Source organism: Leucopleurus acutus (genome assembly GCF_964270905.1).
Source record: "Leucopleurus acutus genome assembly, chromosome: 10".
NCBI classification, from domain to species: Eukaryota; Metazoa; Chordata; class Mammalia; order Artiodactyla; family Delphinidae; genus Leucopleurus; species Leucopleurus acutus.
Genome location: NC_139153.1, coordinates 23,675,230 through 23,695,274, shown reverse-complemented (window position 1 = coordinate 23,695,274; position 20,045 = coordinate 23,675,230). Strand labels below are relative to the sequence as shown.

Here is a 20,045-nt window from a genome sequence, read left to right as displayed (position 1 = left end):
GAGAGCCCGCACGCAGCAGTGAAGACCCAACACAGTCAAAAATAAATAAATAAATAAAATAAAAAGTGTTTGGATTCTATTTGCACTACAGGCTTTAACCCCCTGAGGAGTCCGTGGGCTAACACAGGTGGAAAAATCAGCAATTCATTGATTTGGTCCATTCTAAACATAGTTGAAGCTTCCTTAAACTATTTCTGAGACCCCACGCTGGCTGCATTCCTTTAAATGATTGTATTGGTTCCCTCTCAGCCGTTAGGATTAACACACTGCTGGGCCAGGGTTTGCTTTTTGATCCACAGATTAACAACCCACAGATCTCCTTTTGCCAGGCATCACATCATCCGTTCTGGAGCCAGTCATTCTGCAAGCCTCAGGCTTGAGGCTCAGACTAGGAAATAAAACTTGCCACCTGGGATCCAACTTTAAACCCAAATTCAAACACAGGTTGATGCTGGGAGGTCAAAATTCCCTTGGTGTAGTTTACTTACAGCTCCTGACCTTTAAGTATTATAACAATTCCTTCCACTGCCTTCCTTGTCTCTGCATTCATTTGTGTCTGACAAAGCTTGTCTCACAAACTCTGTTAGTACCATGGAGCTTTCCCACACCCCCTTTCCTTGGTCTCTAAACATTGATCACTTCCTGACTGCTCTTATCATGCTAGACTCTTCTTAGAGAAAGGTGTTTTTGGCAAGAAGGTCTCACCATAGCCCTCATCTTATTAACCACAGTCAGCGTCTAATTATGTCATGCCACTTTTTTTTTTTCCCATCGGGACTAAACCTTGCTTAATCAAGTTGGCCAATATATTTGTGGTACTGTCTGTTTTGAAGAGAATTGTTTCAAATTTGAATTTCAAAGTCCTTACGAAAAGAATCGAAAACACAGTCAACTCTCCTATGTGTATTTCAAAAGGGTTGTACCAGATTCGCACTTCCGGATAAAAATACCGTATACCTGGATGTGAAATGTACGATGGCAGAGTACACTCAGGTGTCCTGTCATGAGCATTGGTGTGCACAGTCTCAACTGAAGACATTTCAAAGGTATAATTTTCATTTTGGTGGATTTAGGAGTATGTGTGACAAAGTGTGAATATCACAACGACCCAGAGTTTCTCAATGTCAGCACTATTGATATTTGGGGTCAGATAATTACTTTTGTGGGGAGCTGTCCTGTGAATTGTAGGGTACTTAGCAGCCCCCCAGCCTCTAAGCTGCTAAGTGCCAGTAGCAACACCCACACTCTAAAAGATAACAACCAAAAATATCCCCTGGGGGGTCAAATTCACCCTGGCACAGCAGTCCTGCCATCAGTGGCTTTGGTTTACTTTTGCCACATGATTGGGGTAAAATAATCTTAGCAACTGCTAAGTAATTTTAAAGTCATACGTGCTTATGCACAGATTGCCTCTTATCTGCCAGGTCGCTGAGAGTAGGTTCTAGGTTTTGTTTACTCCCATATCACTAAAAGTGGCTAGCGTAATCTTCGTAGAGTATGTTTGTCATTGACGCCGATTCCCAAATATTTCTGGTTTTCTTCATATTGAGAATGGTAGAATTGAACTTCCCATCCTATTTGCAGTGAGGGGTGGCCACCTGATTTTTCTGGCCAGTGAAATGGGAAGAAAAGTGATGCACGTCTCTCCAGGTGGAAACTTGAAGAGCCAGTGCATAATTCACCACATGCTTGCTTTCTGTCTCACACGGCGACCGTCACCGTGTATGAAGGTGGTCCCTCCGTCAGTCTGGGTCTCTGAGTGAGCAGAGCATTTTGCTGGCCTGGGTTGGACATAAGCAAGAGTAAAAAGTAAAATTTTGGTGACTTATACTACTGGAAGTATGGGATTGTTTGTTACCACAGCTTATTTTAGCCTATTCTAATATATGCATGCTGGTTTTAATGTCATGGACGTTTAGATTCAGAGCACCTATGAGGATGGCTTGGTTCCTCTTCTCTCACCCTTAGCAAGGCTAGAGGTCACTGATGGTGAGCCTTGAGTTGGGAAAATAGCTGCATCTCAGGTTCCCGATCCAGTTTAACTTTGATTAAGCTGTAAAACTGGTCAATATTCCATGAAGAATAAAAAATTAATTGCCATAATTATCTGGAAAAGTAAACTGAATTTTCACTAGCAGAGTCCTACTACTACGACTACTACTACTAACTAATATTCACTGAGTGCTTTCTTTGTGCCAGTCAATGGACTAAATAATTTGCATTAATCTACATAAATTATCACCTCTGTCCCTTATAACAGTTCTCTGAGGTAAATGCTCTTATTAGCCCAATTTTAGAGCTGAGGAAACAAAGCCTTCAAGAAGTTATTCGTTTGTTTGAGGTCACAGCTACAAAGTGGTTCAACAAGGATTTGCACTTGGGCAGTCTCATCTCACAGCCTGTGCTTCTTGACAGCTATGATAATCTACCTGCTAAAGAGTGATTCTCACTCTGATTCCCCAGAAAACCAGGTCCTGGTGCATGTGCAGACATGTGCCCCACAAGTTAGGGCTACACGTGCTCTAACAAGGAGGACTTGAGAAATGGCTGGAAACAATAGCCATATATTTGAAATGAGGCAAGATCCATTAAAACTTGACACTTCTCTGTGGATTATGGTAACTGAATTGATCAAACTTATGTACTTAAGTGAGTACATTTCTTTCTTAGGGATGGATCTGGCCATGCAAGAAAGCTGCATGTAAGACATCTTTGGTTTTGTGTCACATTTAATGTACTGAGTGTTATAATTTTGGTTCCAGATGATAGAAAGCATCCTGCCTCAATTATGAGACTTGATGTCTCTATCATAGTAATCTGTTTAAGACCGAAACCCAGTAAAGCAGCTAAGCTCCAAAGATGGCTCCGAAGGAACCATACTTCCCAGGTATTCAAGCCCTCATCCAATTTGAAGCTCACTCTCCTTACAAGATGACCCAGTGAGCCCCCAGTGCAGTCAAGCTGACTATCCAGTTAACAGACTTGGGGTGATGGTTTACCTCATAAGTTTCCCTTTATAAGTCTTCCCTTTAAAGTATTACTTATTTGAGGTCCTTTATATTTTGAGATTCTACTTTTATGAACATTAAACACTTAATGGAGAAAAAAGGAGGAAGAGAAAAGTTCAACTGTTGGAAAGCTTTCCACACTCATCCACATATTAATTCGTCCACTGTGTTACTTTCCTGTGTTATCGCTGCTGTAACAAATTACCACAAGCTCAGTGGCTTAACACAACAGAAATTATCTTACAGTCCTGGATGTCAGAAATTCTAAGACCAAAGTGTTGGCAGGACAGCCTGCCTCGCGTAGGCTCTAGGGGAAAATCCATTACCTTGCCTTTGTTAACTTCTCGAGGCCGCCTGCATTCCCTGCCTCACGCTCCCTTACTCATCTTCAAAGCACATCACTCACCCTCTGTTTCTGTCATCACATCTCCTTTTCCTGGCTTTGACTCTTTTTTTTCCCCTCATAGGGACCCTTGTGATGACACTGGATCCACCTGGCTAATCCAGGATCATCTCCCCATCTCGAAATTCTTAATTTAAGCACATCTGCAGGCTCTTTTGCTTTATAAGGTAATACATTCACAGATTCTGGGGATCAGAATGCGGACATCTTTGGGCAGCCACTATTCTGTCTTCTATACCCATTCACCATCTGATAGATGCACTTATGCAATTAATTATGTGAACATTCATTCAGCACCTAACATATATCAGACACTGAGGTAGTTGATGGGAAAGTAAAGAGGAAGAACTGACCAGATGTACACAAAGCAATATACACAAACCTTAAAAACATAGTACTGAGTGAAATAACTCAGAAACAGACGAGATCCATAGCATAATACCATTATATAAACCACAAGGATATATAGAACCTCAATACATATTTTACAAGAACAGATATATACACAAGGACCCACATCAAACCATTATAATGGTCGTATATGAAGTAGGAGAGGATGGGAGTAGAGAATGGGGGGTAAAGGAAGTATACATCTATAACACAAGAGATGGGACATCTGTACCAAAGACAGTATTGTGTTATGAACACACAAAATGATTAACTCAGATCCTTGCAATGAATATTTCAAAGGAAGATAAACAAAACAGTTTTAAACAATAAACATAGTAGATTGATGTAAAGTGTAATAGAGCTGTTAACAAAGCAGGAGGGCACAGAACAGACAGGAGCATATTGTAGAATACTGGTTCTCAACTGGGGATGATTTTCCCGTAAGGAACATTTGACCATCTCTGGGGACATCTTTGGTTGTCAAGTCTTGGTGGGAGGTGCTACTGGCATCTGGTGGGGAGAGACCACGGATGCTGTTGAGTAGTATTTGATAACGCACAGGACAAACTCCTCTCCACTCCGCCCTGACCCTGGCACGACAACGAATTATCTGGCTGCAAATATGAATACTGCTGAGATGAAGAAATCCTGTGATAGACTAACCAGAAATAAAAATTAAATATCTCTGAAATTATTGCGGTATGCCAGCAGATTTGCTTTATAACTATTTGATTATTTTAGGGATTAAAGTACCATCAACTCCTCATCGTCTGTGTTCTCTCTGCCGTGTTTAATATACTTCTTTCCTAATACCTTATGCCTGTTCTCCATGAATCTCAGTTCCTATGTCTAAATGCTGAAGACACTGATGTTTCTTCTCTTCAGGTTTCTTAGCGATACCACGAGCTTAAAAATATTTGGATCATGATTGAGGTTAGAAAGAAACAACAATCATTGTTTAATTCTATTAGTTCCATTTGGGTTATAAACTAAATCTTCATACAAGGAAGGGTGTTGATGTCCCATATTTTCACAGCTGCTTTGGCATTCTAAGTTTAAATACTGTAAAGGGTCCAGAGGAGTAATTCTATTCAGGGTCTCCATTCTCGTACAATAACTCAGTCTTGTAGGAGAATAGTGAAGCATGGTCAGCTTGACAAATATCAATTGTTAATCATGTATATACATGACATATATGATATATATGATATATAATTATATATATGATTAGCCATTTATATATGTAATTATATATATGATTAACCATCTGTATATGTATGATTGACCATGTATATATAACCGTGGTGTGTGTGTGTGGCATATATATATGCCATTTCATTTAATTATTTAGTGGAAAGATTAAAAAATGCTAAATTACTATACATCTAAAACTATCAATTTAGTCTGACAAGGTCAAATTACTTAACAGTATGACTCTTACCTTTCTAGCTTTTCCTTTTTCCCCTTTTCTTGGTGCATAAAAATATCTCAAACCTATACCAATAGTATTGTCCATTCATGATAGATATTAGCAGTTACCAATTGACCATGTGTTTGGCATAGAACAAGACATGTTTAATGGAGAAAAAAGTCCTACAACCTCTCATTTTCAATAGTCTGTCTTATTCCCAGGGACCTTTATATACTGTAATCAAAAGAAAGTTGGCTTGGGAGCCATAGATCCCTATATGACTATGGGCAAGGTATTTAAATTCTCCAAGTTTTAGCCTCTTCATTTGTAACACTGTTCTTATAAAATTTAATTAGAACATGAAATTAAGTGAAATAATGTAAGTAACACATAGCCATTAACTTCCCTTCCTTGTTCAAGTCCTGAATTAATCCCCATCAATACTGAAGTATGAATGTGTTAATGCTTTGCTTTCCAGGTCAAGCCAAGATAAAGCAAATAGGTAAGAACATACTCTATCGCTTTTATGACTGTTTCTATGGTGTATCTTTTCATGCCTAGCTTAAATCCCACACCAGCTGAACAGAAACTCTTCTCTCTTCTGAAGTCCTCAACATTAGCTTTTTTAAATACTCATTTTCTGCTAACTAGGGGCTGCCCTCAACCCTTGATTTTTAATTGATTATTATGTGAATGTGTTTTATCTCCATGGATGAATCATACGAGCCATAAGATCCTTGAGGTTAGGAAATATATATATATATATATATATATATATATATATATATATATATAGAGAGAGAGAGAGAGAGAGAGAGAGAGAGAGAGAGAGAGAGAATATACCACCTTATATCATTTGTATCTACCTATCTATCTATCCATCCATCCATCCATATATACACCTTAGTCTATTCAAGCTGCTATAACAGAATACCATAGACTGAGCGGCTTATAAACAACAGAAATTCATTTCTTACAATTCTGGAGGCTGGAAAATCAAAGCTCAAGGCACTGGCAGATTTGGTTTCCAGTGAGGACTTGCTTCCTGGTTCACAGATGTCTGCTTTCTCACTGTGTCCTCACATGGTGAAATTCTCTGGGGTCTCTTTTATAAGGGCATTAATCCCATTCATGGGGGCTTCACCCTCATAATCTAATCACCTTCCAAAGGTCCCACCTCCAAATACCATCACAATGAGGAACAGGTTTCCACATCAATTTTGCAGGAACACATTCAGTCTCTATCTGAATTGCTAACTCTATCTATCTCTATCATCTATATGTATTTTTTTGGTATCAGGAACATTGCTTTATACAGTGCCTGTCCAGAATGTAGATTCAGGGTGGAGTATGGAGGTAATAAATTGAATATCCCTGCTGCAAATTTTACAGTCTCTTTTTTTTCACATATATGCTAAATTTCAAATACTTAAAGGACAAATTAATGTGTTTTAACATCCTCCAGTATGATTAAATTCGGTGATTCACAAAATGCAATCTTCTAGTTATTACCATGTTGAATCCTCACATCACCTTAGAGGGAATAAAAATTAAAATACAACCAAGGCCAGTAATGTTTAATCAGTAAACCTGAATGTTAGTATCTATTTAGAGTTTTGTATTCCAAAGAAACTAAATCATATACAATATATAAGGTTCTAGAAATTACCCCCTAAAATCCTTTTTCAATATGTAGTATTATATCAAATTTATATTCAAATAATCATTTCTGTTGCTGTACAGCAGGCATTAATCCAGCCAACACAAAAGTCTTTAGCAAGGAAAAATGTCATATTTTGCTGTAGCCGTAGCCTGAAAAGAATAAATATACCATAAGGATGTCATTTGCTAAAGTGTTAAGAGTCACCGGTATTTTCTCTTTACTTTCATTTTATGTAGCTCTGGTCAATTTCACAGCCTGAAGCCATACTGAACAGGGAAATTGGAAAACTGCAGAATAGATTTGCAGAAGGGAATTCCTATTTTCTTTTACACTTCCTTCATCAGAGTTGCTATCATTCTTGTGTTGTGTGGTATTATTATCAACAGGAGCCTGGGCTCAGCTGATAATTGCTAAAGTGGTCCTCTTAAAGTGAAGGCAGAAAAAAAAAACAAGGCAACTGTGCATTTTTCTCATTTTCCAAATTTGCTGCTTTCATTTCATACCCTTCATCTTTTTAGAATTTAAATGTGAAGACTTTTCTACTCTCAAACAACCATGGTTATAGCAATCTTCTTTGCCTTTGCTTCCTAGGTAAGAAACATTAAAATAATAAAGCTCTAAATGTCTACTTTGAACTAAATATGGGTCCTTCAACTATTCTGGTTTGCTTTTTCCATTTTCATCCTTACTAAAATTTACTTTAAACTGTAACTATTTGAGAAGAGTGCTTCAGAGGACAATATAGTACTTAATACATAAAGAAGAAAACTGGTTTACTCTTGCTGCTGCCTTTCTAGATTAGCAGTGAGTTCTTACTAAATTTCAAATTAGAACTATCTGAAAACAAGCTGTAGTCTTTGGCTGTTTAGTATCAACCCTGAAATAAAATCTCCTTTGTAGTCTTATAAATCATTGAGAATGAATACTGTGGGACCATTGGCTCAATTTTTACATCTTCTCACTTATTCTGTATTTTTAAAAAGCGTATTTGTAATGATGACGGAATCTTTACCATGTAATGTCATTTGCCTAGTAGAATGGAGTCTATTTACAGTGTCATATAAATGGCACCCTTGTAATTATAAATCTTCATTTCTCCCGTTTATATTTAAATTGGCTTTTGTTCTTTGTATTCCGCCCACCTCCAAATTCAGAAATTCTGGGGGATCAAAGAATCAGAAAACTTAAAAAGAAAAAAAACTAAACAAGATTGCCAAGTCTATTTGTTAATTAGCTGAGAATTAAATGAAAAAGAAAATTGGCCAAATTTCTTAAGTCTTAGACAGGTGGCTACCAAAAACAAAACACAAACAATAAAACCCCTATTTTAACAGGTTTGAAAAGGTTGCCAGGTAAAATATAGAACACCCAATTAAATTTGGTTCAAATAACAAGTGATATTTTACTCTAAGTATGTCCCTAGTATTGTGTGTCCTGTGTTTTTATTTGCTAAGATCTGGCAACCATAAGGATTGATGCCATTTTTTTTTCTTAATACCATGAATATTGTGAGTGAAACTCCCAATATTTCCATAAGGTAGAAAGCAACAGTGTTTGGCTCATAAAAAATGGAAATTTAAAGTTCTGAATAACAAAAGTTAAAATCAATTTCATCCATGCAGAACTGTGCAGATAGGGTTTTCATAACATGAATTTATAAGTCCATACCAATGTCCACATATCCCAGCCCCGAGGAAACACCAATTCTTGTTAACTTGCACAGAGTTATAACACTTTTGAGATCTAAATTATTCAGCAGACCTAGCGGACAGAATTGGATTGTTTTTCACCATTCTCTCTGTTTCACAATCACAAATCCCAAGATCCTTCATCAGGAAATTCAGTTGTTTGATCTTTTCAGGGTTAGAAAAGCTATGCTCATTGGCTAACTATATCTCTACTAAAAATTCCTTCCTATTCACTGATAAGACTTCCTTACATTTCAAATATTTAGAAATAGCATTTCCAATGTTAGCTCATTTGTGTCTTACATTTATTTTTAAAATATTAAGTATCTATAATGCGCCAGCCACCCTGTTACATGCTGCAAACACGAGACAAGAAAATCAAAACACGTCAACCGTAAAATTTCTTCTTTCTTTCAAAAGGCTTGCAGCCTATGAGGCAGATAGAATAGGAATTATTATTCACACACTACAGGTGAAGGAGCTACGTGTCCAAGAATTAAAGGGTCTTATCTAAGGGTCTTATCCACATTAAGAAGTAAAGAGCTAGGGATTCAATAATTGTCCCTGGCTCCAGACTCAGGGCACTTTCCAGTATTTCGTCAAAGGAAATCCCAGTCTACATAGTATCTTAACCACTCCATTTACCGGGAGCAAAAAGGAAAGCGTCTGAATCCCTTTATAATGCTCTTGTACTCTTAAAAGTGGAACAGGTGTTCCCTGGGTGCTCGAGAAAAGCAAGGCATTGAGTGGGAGTTAACGATCCTGAGCAGCCGTGTAACCAGACCAAGTTTATCTGTGGCAACCGGAGCACTCGGCCAAGGCGATGCTATTTCAATTGGGTGTCACAGGTGATTCATCAGAGATGGCTTGCTTTTCGGCCTCCTGATATTTTTCTTCGGGGTGGGGTGTCAGATTTCCTTCACATTTTTGGACAACAGCCTTCTTGTCCATTTCCAAATTTTTTTGGTTTCACAGCCCTCACGCGGACCCCCGCTTTCATACCGGAAGCTAGTCATTGGCAGGAGATTTAGGAAACGAAGAACAAGGTGGAAAAAAAAAAAAAAAGATCCGGGGGCCTGGAGAGAGGCCTAAAATGGGGAAATTTGCACTTCAAGAGCTTCCCCTACCCCAGCCTCTCAGAATGACAGCTCTCCTCAGCCAGAAGACTACCTCTCCCGGCAGGCACTGCGCGCCCCACAGACACAGGCTGGCGGGCTCCCTGCGCTCCGCCTCCGCCCGGACCAGCCAATAGGAATCCCCAGCTTGGGCCTCCGCCCTACCCGGACCACGCGGGAGCGGGGGCAATAAAACTACATTTCCCGACTCACCTGTGCGCTCCTCTTGGCCAATTGGCGCCCGGAGTTCGGAGCTTGGGGGCGGAGCCGGATGCATAGGCCACCCCATTGGCTAGGGGCGGCTTAGAAGAGCCGGAACCCGGGAGAGAGAGAAGCGAAATGACATTTCCTCTTTAAATAGCTGGAGCCCGGGCCCCGTCGAGAAATGGCCGCGTCGGCAGGTGGGTCGTGTGGTGGCTTGGGAGGTGTGGAGGGGAGGTGGGCCGGGGACGAGGCTCAGGCTGCGAGCTGAGGCGGTGGCGATGAGGAGCCGGAGCGAAGGATGGAGAGGTGGACAGGGATGAGGGGAGGGAGGATGAATGGCGCGGAGGGAGGTGGGCGGTCCGGCCGGACAGGGATGGGGAGGCCGGGTACCGGCCGCCGCTCCGACCTGTTCGCAAGGCGGTTGAGGGGGCACTGGCGGCCGCCATCCATCGAGCTTCCCTCGTGAGGCTCCTGCCCTTCGCTCTCAGCTGGGACGTTCTGGCTGTCGGCGGAGTCGCCGCAGACACCTCGCCTGTTCTGCCCGCACGGTCCCTCTGCGAGCACGGGGCTTCGGGCTCGCCGGGCTCCCAGAGGAGCAGGCTGCTGTGTGAACTTGCATCGCAGCTCGCTCTTTCCCAGATCCTACCTCGCGGTCCCACTGGGGGTGTCTGTGTACATATATGCATTTCTGTAGCGGGGAAAAAACAAGCCAAGCGAAGAAACAAACAACTCCCCGCCCCATCCCACACACACCAAGAAAAAAAAAAAAAAAAAAAACCCAAAGCAAAAAATAAAACCCGCGACTCCGAAACTGGCTCCGAACTTCTTGTGGTTGTACGATTTTTCTCCTCCTAGATTTAAGTAAGTCTTCCCCAACACCGAATGGGATTCCATCTTCAGACACAGCCAACGATGCCATGGACCCCTTCCATGCTTGCAGTATTCTAAAGCAACTCAAAACAATGTACGATGAAGGACAGCTGACAGACATTGTAGTGGAAGTGGATCACGGGAAAACATTTTCCTGTCATAGAAACGTTCTTGCTGCAATCAGCCCTTACTTCAGGTATGACGATGGTGGAAACCTCTATTGATATCCTCACCAAGTTCCCTTTCTCCCTCAGTATTGCCCACTTGATTTTTAGACTGAGATGCAAGAATGAGATGAAACCAATGCATTTGTTTCCTGAGAATAAATAACATGCCCTATTTTATTAAGCGCACCCCGCCCCTTTTTTGACAAATTCTTCTAGAATTCAGGTGGTTGGTTTTTAAGTTAGTGAACATGTTTTGTTTGTATGTTTCAGAAAATCTAAAATTGCACTGCCCAATATGGCAGCCACTAGCCGCACGTGGCTGTTTAAACTTCACTTACCTAAAATTAAATTAAATTAAAAATTCACTTCCTCACGTACATTAACCACATTTAAGGTGCTCAGGAGCCACCTGTAGGTAGTGGCGGCCACACTGTACAGCCCAGATACAGAACCTTTCCATTACTGAAAGTTTGATTGAACAGTGCTAATCTGACATTTGTTCCAAAAATTTATCCAGGATTTCTTTCGTGCACATTAACTCTTTTAGAGTTTAAAACAAATTACCCACTTAATGGATTGTTTTAATGCCCAGGGGATAAGAGCAGTGAAATGAAAATGAATGAAATACAGTTTCTATGTGTCTTAGGCCCCAGACTAGTGATTATTTCTTAAGGTTTCCGGAAGTTTTTTTTTTTTTTTTCTTTTCTGGAAGTTTTTTTTTTTTTCTTTTTCGGTACGCGGGCCTCTCACTGCTGTGGCCTCTCAAGCTGCGGAGCACAGGCTCCGGACACGCAGGCCCAGCGGCCATGGTTCACGGACCCAGCCGCTCCGCGGCACGCGGGATCCTCCGGGACCGGGGCACAAACCCATGTCCCCTGCATCGGCAGGTGGACTCTCAACCACTGTGCCACCAGGGAAGCCCCGGAAGTATTTTTAAGCTAAGTTTTCATTTTCATTTAGATTCATCTTTATACATCATAAAACTTTGTAAAGTAAAATTTCAAAACTTGGGTCTAAAAAATAATTTCATACTCTAAGATCAGTGATAAAGGCAATTTCCTGTTTGAGTTTAACTTCTCCTTTTGTTTAAGTGCTCACTTTAAGCCTTTCTGTATTCAAAAATGGTGCATGAAATGATTGTGAAATAATTTTCTCAGCCTTTATAGGGCATATAGCAGTGTAGTGTTCCAGACACTGGTTTCTGGTTCCTCTTTCTCAGAATACTGTGTTAAATATAGTCACTTCAGTTTGCTGCTTGTGATGTAACCATTTAGACTTACGTAGGGTAGGTCATTGGACTATTAAGTATTAACCATAATGAGGCAGTGAGCTGGAAGGAAAAAAGAAGAAACTGGTATACACAGAAGGTATGAAGTTGGGCCTCTAATGGAAACTGCTGGGGAGATTCATTATCTAGGCCATCCATTAGATATGGTTAGGTCATTTATGTGTTTAAATATTTGTCACAATTACTGCTTATCAAGCTCTGGGCAAGGCTCACTCTACATACATTACTTTATGTAATCTTTACAATCCTGTCTCTACCTAGTTGTTATTCCCATTTTACATGTGAAAAAACTGAGGCTCAAGGAGGTTAAGTGACCTGCCTAAATCATCTATCTAACTAGTAAGTGGCAGAGGCTGGGTTTGATTCCAGAGCCAGGCTTCTTAGTCACTGTATGACTTTTAAGGAACAAGGGTGGGTTCTCTTTAAAGTTTAATATACAGAAGTGTTCATTGTATATTAGATTTGAATAGTAAAAAGAAATAAAGTGAAGATGTCTATATCTCACTGTAGTTCTATATTCTGGCTTATATCATTTAACAATCATACTTACTTAAAATTAAGTTTTGAAGACCTGACAAATCACTTGGAAAGAAGTATGCTACAGTAGATTTTCTTAATTTCCAAGCAGTTAAGGAAATGCTTGAAAAACTTTCTAAGCATAAGATATGTGAATTCAAATGAAGATATTTGGCTAGAAGACTTAAGGATTAGGTTCTTCTCTCTTGCTAGAGCTGTTTGTACAGAACTTTCTTGGTACCATTGTTGCTCCTTATGTGAGTTGTAGAAAGTCATACTTAATAGTTTCTAAGTCTTGCATCACTGGTGGAAGAATAGAATAGCTTGAAATCTGGCCTGGCTGTTTCCTGCTCCCAGTGACTTGTCAGAAGTAAAATTCGTATGATTAATAGAAACTTTTTGCTGCTCAGGGTTTTGTGTGGGGAAGTACTCCCACTTCATATCGAGTTTACATAAAGAACCTATTAGAACAGAGGAGAACTTGAGTGTCACGCTGCTCCTGTGTGTGAGACCAGCTTATTCAAGTCAGTAGTAGCTCCCATGATAAAGGGCTATGTGGTAATGTTCTCCTTTGGGAGTTAATCTTTGCCTGATGAAGGGCTTTATTTTTCTTTTTAATTGGGAGCTGTATAACTGAGTTTTTCAGCACCTGAATTGAAAACAAGCTCATACAATGGTACATCTAGTTTCTAGTCATTTAAGAAAAAAAAGTCTGCATGATATTACACTTAAAATTTACATAGTAGAAGTAAAAATAGGACTCAAAGGACGGTTAGCCCAGGCAACAAGCTGGGTCCAGGTACCCTTGTATACCTCCAATATTCCATATTGCATTTTTGAATTAATTTCATGTTTCTGATGAAAACTTTAAAAGTGACTGGAAATCTTCCCATTCAAGGATATTTTTTTCATAACATCACACTTAAAAATAAAATAGGAGGGGTCTGGATCTGAATAATGGAGTTTATCAGCAGTGTTAGGTCGGTGTCTTCAACAGACATCTATTAAGCATCTTAGGGCACACAGTCCTTTTCTCAAGAGGATTTTAAAAGACCTTTTGATTTTATTTTTTTATTTAATTTTAAGAACAGCCTAGAAAGAAACCTTAAAGGAGGGAAAAGAAAGGCAAATGATGTTTATAAATGACTAGGACTTTAAATAAAGAGCCAGGCTTTTGGCTACTTAATGTTTTGGCCAAGAAAGTACCATAAATACACAGATAATTTAAAAGAAAAAAAAGAAAAGAAAAAAGCTTGGTCTCAAAGACAAAAGTTTGGAAGTTTGAAAACCATTATCTTCTCCAAAGAATCAGTTAATTCTTAAACTCTCTTTAGAAGTAGGTATTATATTAACCCTACTGTAATCTTTATTTATATACAAATATATATAGGTAAAAATATGGTACCTTTGAGTCAAGCAAAAGTTTTCAAAATATCCAAGGATAAGTGAATTGATGTTCTTTATATTCTCTATAATCATTAAGGAAGCATTCAAAGGATAATTATTTTAAAAGTACATAGAAGTAGATAGAAAATATGAACTTCTGAAGGACATCTTGTTTTTCTAAGTTTAAATTTTTAAAGATATGTTTTGAGCACAGGTTGCCTTGTACATTTCCACTGGGTCATGAGACGTTTTATTAGACAGTCTCTATATGCTAATGTGTCCCATTGACACTCTATGGGTATTCTTAAACTTTCTGACTGACCTGGTGATTGAAGATCTCAAGTCCCTAAGGCATCTTGACCAGAAGCCTCGATTGGGCTCCAAGGGAAATAAGATGTCCTGGAATATTCCATGCCACCTTCTGGTGTGCTTTAATTAGGTATACTCTCCTTTTCTCAGAGTTGGCACAAAGTGGACTGACTGGTCCTGAGAACAGGGTTTTTTAAGATTAGCCAGACCAAATTCTTCTCCTAGATGATCAACTTTTATCCGCTTTCCTGCTATTTAGGATATCGGGAAACACATTAGGAAATATTTTACAGTTTCAAAATGTTGTCTTTGTGGTAACTTTATGTTTTTAAAAATTTGCCACAATAATTTTTATTTATAGCACACATAAATTCACCACTCTTTCCTTCCTAGATCCATGTTCACTAGCGGCCTTACAGAAAGCACTCAAAAAGAAGTTCGAATCGTCGGTGTTGAAGCTGAGTCGATGGATTTAGTGTTGAACTATGCCTATACCTCCAGAGTTGTTCTGACAGAGGCCAATGTTCAAGCCTTGTTCACTGCAGCTAGCATCTTCCAGATTCCCTCCATCCAGGACCAATGTGCTAAGTACATGATCAGTCATTTGGACCCACAGAATTCTATTGGAGTCTTCATCTTTGCTGATCATTATGGTCATCAGGAACTCGGAGATCGATCTAAAGAATACATTCGTAAAAAGTTCCTGTGTGTCACCAAAGAACAAGAGTTTCTTCAGTTGACGAAAGACCAACTGATAAGTATCCTAGACAGTGATGACTTAAACGTAGACCGGGAAGAGCATGTTTATGAGAGCATTGTAAGGTGGTTTGAACATGAACAGAATGAAAGAGAAGTGCACCTTCCAGAAATTTTTGCCAAATGCATACGTTTTCCTCTGATGGAAGACACCTTTATAGAGAAAATTCCACCTCAATTTGCACAGGCTATAGCCAAAAGCTATGTGGAAAAGGGACCATCCAGTACCAATGGCTGTACACAGAGACTTGGAATGACTGCATCGGAAATGATCATATGTTTTGATGCTGCCCACAAACACTCAGGAAAGAAGCAAACAGTGCCTTGTCTAGATATATTCACAGGAAGAGTGTTCAAACTATGCAAACCACCAAATGATCTAAGAGAAGTTGGGATTCTCGTATCACCAGATAATGATATTTACATAGCAGGAGGGTACAGGCCAAGCAGTAGTGAGGTCTCCATCGACCACAAGGCAGAAAATGATTTCTGGATGTATGACCATTCCACTAATAGGTGGCTATCCAAACCGTCCTTGCTTCGAGCCAGAATAGGCTGCAAACTGGTGTATTGCTGTGGTAAGATGTATGCAATCGGAGGGCGAGTTTATGAAGGCGATGGGAGAAACTCACTAAAATCTGTGGAGTGCTACGACAGCAGAGAGAATTGCTGGACGACCGTTTGTGCCATGCCTGTTGCTATGGAGTTTCATAATGCTGTGGAGTACAAAGAGAAGATCTATGTTTTACAGGGTAGGTGCCTAAGTGATTTAGTTCTTCATGAAAGGGTAACAGGTCAAATTGTGGTTCACCCACTCACAGTAAAACATAAGTTGTTTCTGTTCATTGAGGAATGCCTCTGGCTTTCTTATCATAAACTATTTGTTGGACTAGTCTGTTCTTTAAAGGACCAGTAAAGAAAATAAACTTTTCAATCAGAAAAGGCAGGTTCCTAAAATTATCCTGTGTTTTATGTTCTTACTGTGTTTTGACATCATGCGGAATAAGTATTTTTGAAAATATTTTTTCATAAATAATAGTTCAGGATTTGGAAAAAACTCTTTCAGAGCCATTTTTAAGACTTCAAACAAGAAAGCAAGTTTGATACATGACATTTTTGCTCTTCAGTAATATATAATCAGGAAATGTAGCAACTACTTTTCTTATGGAACTTACTGGATTAGTTTAAAAGAGAAAAAAGAACAAAGCATCAACTGCAGTTGTACTATTCAGTTGCCAAAGAATTTTGTATAAGCCTTACGATCGCAAAGGTTATGAAACTTAATTACAAAGAGTTTTCAATTACAGTCTTCAAGATTTTAATTTCACTGCAGTTGATGCTGTCATCCATAACACTGTTTTCAGTTTTTTTTCACTGAAAAACTTTGAGATGTCTCCTTTTTCTTACTGTTAACATTATGAGAGGGACGATAATATACTTAGCTTAAAAATTTTTGTTTAAACAATTGAAGACTATTACCCTGGCAAAGATGATCTAGTAGAAGTAGAAAGAGGAACTTAGTAAGAGCAAGTAGGATATTTGATTCAAGGTTCTGATTTGTGCTAATGTTTTCCTTGTGTTTGAATTCTTATCTTAGTTGCTTGAATGCTGAATGCAGTGTTGACAGTACCAACATCCTTATTCCTCTTTTGTGTTTCTTAACTGCTTATATATAAATGTTCTCCTTACACTGACTACTCAAATAAAACAAGGAAAAGGGGGCAAATTCTGTGTAGACAAACGTGATTTTTTAGGTCGTTTCCCATTCTGTTTTTTTTTTTTTTTAATATTCTTTGCTCTAATCCTTTATCCAGCTTAAAATTTCCTAGAAATGCCTAAACCCATATGTTTAAACTTCAATGTAAAGTTAATTCTCCAGAGGGAGTAGTACTCTCTAGTGCCTTATTTTAGTTGACTAGAAGCATGGACATGATTTAGGTTTGTTGGTCTTGCCAAAAAATGGAGTACCTGAATGGATGTAAAATCTATCAAGTGTGGCTGAAGAGGTTATATCATCCAATATGATGAAGCTCTCTCTTTATATATTTTGGTTTTACTGGCTAACCAGTTAGTTGATAGAGATAGAATTAATTAGATGACTCCCAAAGGGAATGTAAAGGTTGTATATTAATGTAAATACTAAGGCAAAGTAACAATGAATTAATAGAATTTTAGGGCTGGAATGAACATTGTTTAATCTGAGATCGTATTTTATAAAAGAGAAATCTGAGGCACTGAGGGTTTTCTTAATTGCCCACCACTGGTTTTAATTTATTAAGAAGACTTTAGATTTTAAAAATCAACTTTTAAAATGTATTATCTTTCCTTTTTATAAGAAATTTTTAGAGAGGTAGTACATGGTAGAAAGTGTTAATTCCTGTCTTTATTAAGAATCCTGTTACATGTTAGTCAATAAGCATACGTAATATGCAGGCAAAAGCTAGGACTTTAACAAGCTCTTTTGTGAAAAATTGAAATTACAGCATCACTTTTATTAAGTAGGCAGTTATATTTGTTGATAGGAGTTAACCTAGTTCAGAACAGTTTTCAAGGGGAAGCTCAATCTAGAAGTAGGTACTTATAATCTAAACAAAGCCTCTTTATATAAATAAACTTGACGTGAATAGTCAGAAGCTTATGCTCTACTGTCAGTGGCTACTGGAGTATCATTTAATCTGTTCATAAAGGATTCAGATTTTCATATCAAGGATTTTATACAGATGTCATAATTACCAAGCTCTTGTAAATCTTCACTAGTTTAATTCTTTTAGACATTTTTTGTATTGCACTCTGACTCAGCACACCCTTTCATTGTCAAAATAGAATTGAAACTGACTCATAGTCAATTCTCATAAATAATGTGCGTGTTTTCTATCATCTTAAGGTCATGTTTTCTCCTCTTGAGTATTTGTCTTTGCATTACACCAATGCTAAAGTAAACACATTAGTGGCCCATAGACACAAATCTGAACAATTCTATGTACCATCTTCTAATTAAATAATTAGCACTTAAATTTATAGTGGCTTACTCATGATTGAAGCTATATACATATTTTCATCTTATTGGTTAACCATTAGTAATAATGTTTTTTTTTTAGAGCTGGCTTCAAATAAATTTTCTGAAATACCCAATTGGAGAGAGTAAATGAAACCAAGCTCTTAACTGTTATACTGCCATCAAGCCAAACTAATGCCTCATACTTCCCCATTTTGAACACCCCAGTTCACGTTCACTCTAATACTATGTTATGTTGTGCATGGAATGAAGATGTTTTAAGCTACCATAATATTTAATGTATCTGTGGAGATTATAAAAGAAATGTTTTAGAAAGTAAAATATTTGGAAAATTATACCTTTGGGTCTTCAACATACAACCAAAAAGAGACATGTAAATGTACATATTACTGTTTTTTCTTTTTTTTTCCCCCCATTTTTCTTTCTTTAGGAGAATTTTTCCTCTTCTATGAGCCTCAGAAAGACTACTGGGGTTTCTTAACCCCCATGACTGTGCCTAGAATCCAGGGCTTAGCAGCTGTATACAAGAACTCGATCTACTACATAGCTGGAACCTGTGGAAATCATCAGCGGATGTTTACTGTAGAAGCCTATGATATTGAGCTCAATAAATGGACTCGTAAGAAGGACTTTCCTTGTGATGAGTCCATAAACCCATACCTTAAACTGGTACTTTTCCAGAATAAACTCCATTTATTTGTTCGAGCTACTCAAGTGACCGTTGAAGAACATGTCTTCAGAACCAGCAGAAAAAATTCTCTTTACCAATATGATGACATCACTGACCAATGGATGAAAGTGTATGAGACCCCAGATCGGCTCTGGGACCTTGGCCGGCATTTTGAATGTGCTGTTGCTAAACTCTATCCTCAGTGTCTTCAGAAAGTACTTTAATGAATGGCAGGCCTTAGTGAGCTCACTGGCACCTTGTGCTCGAGGAAACTTGGTCTTTCAATGATACAAGAAGTGCTGTCGGTATTTAAGAAAGCTGAGAGAGTTTATACATGGAGATGGGTGCTCTTAAAGATGAGTGTAGGGAGGGATTTCTTTTCATCCTTGTGATGTTTTCATTTCAGTAAGCAAAAGGTAACAAAGTGCAATTATCAGCATTTTTTTTTTTTCTGGTATAAATGTAATCACATCATTCTAGAATTTTGTGATGAATAGTCACTGAGATACCAGATGAATCGACAACTATGCACTCTTAGAAGAGTGGTTAGGGTATTATGGGTTAGAGACATCTAAAATAGTTTGATGTGACTTTTTATTTTAAATACGGGTAAAAATCTGAGGCAATATCACTAGGACTTTAGCTGTGACCTCTCTACCACAGAGACGCACTAACTGAGATCCTCATTCTGAATATATGTATATCTGTGTACTGTTTTCAAGTGTACTGGATTTAAATGTGTTCTGTTATTAGAGTAGATTGAAGGAAAACCAGATCAGTCTCAGAAAGAGCTTTTAGTTTGATTGTTTTATATTTCCCATGTTGCTTTAAGTTAAGCTAAAGTTTTAAAGTAGCAGTTTTCTGTTGACAATTTTTTCAAGTGCTAACACTGTCTCATTTTTTTAAATCCTGAAAAGGGCTCAAAATCACAGGTGGCTGGTGCTAGTATAAGTTAATTCATGTGTATAGTTCGGTAGATTTAAATTGTCTGAGCCTATGCTTACCTTTCAAACTGGTATGTTAGTTTCATGGCCATAGTCCTTTACCTGTTGAACTCTTGTGATTTCACAGGGTTCTCTACTAGCATGATGGCAAGGTATGGCCAGTTATTGGTCTAACTGGATTCAATCTTAGAATAGTGAAAAGAATATTATACTCATTTTGCACTAACATGGGCCATTTTGT

General features: G+C 38.5%; 1 protein-coding gene across 1 annotated transcript; it reads left to right on the top strand.

The window, feature by feature from the left end:
* Nucleotides 1–10,494: 10,494 nt before the first annotated feature.
* On the top strand, nt 10,495–19,084 carry KBTBD8 (kelch repeat and BTB domain containing 8; the record flags this gene model as incomplete). The annotated part of the gene is made up of 3 exons (XM_082848905.1): nt 10,495–10,948; nt 14,812–15,926; nt 18,621–19,084. Exons 1-3 carry the CDS (start codon nt 10,800–10,802, stop codon nt 19,082–19,084), a joined length of 1,728 nt encoding a protein of 575 aa, XP_082705031.1. The 5' UTR covers nt 10,495–10,799.
* Nucleotides 19,085–20,045: the final 961 nt, after the last annotated feature.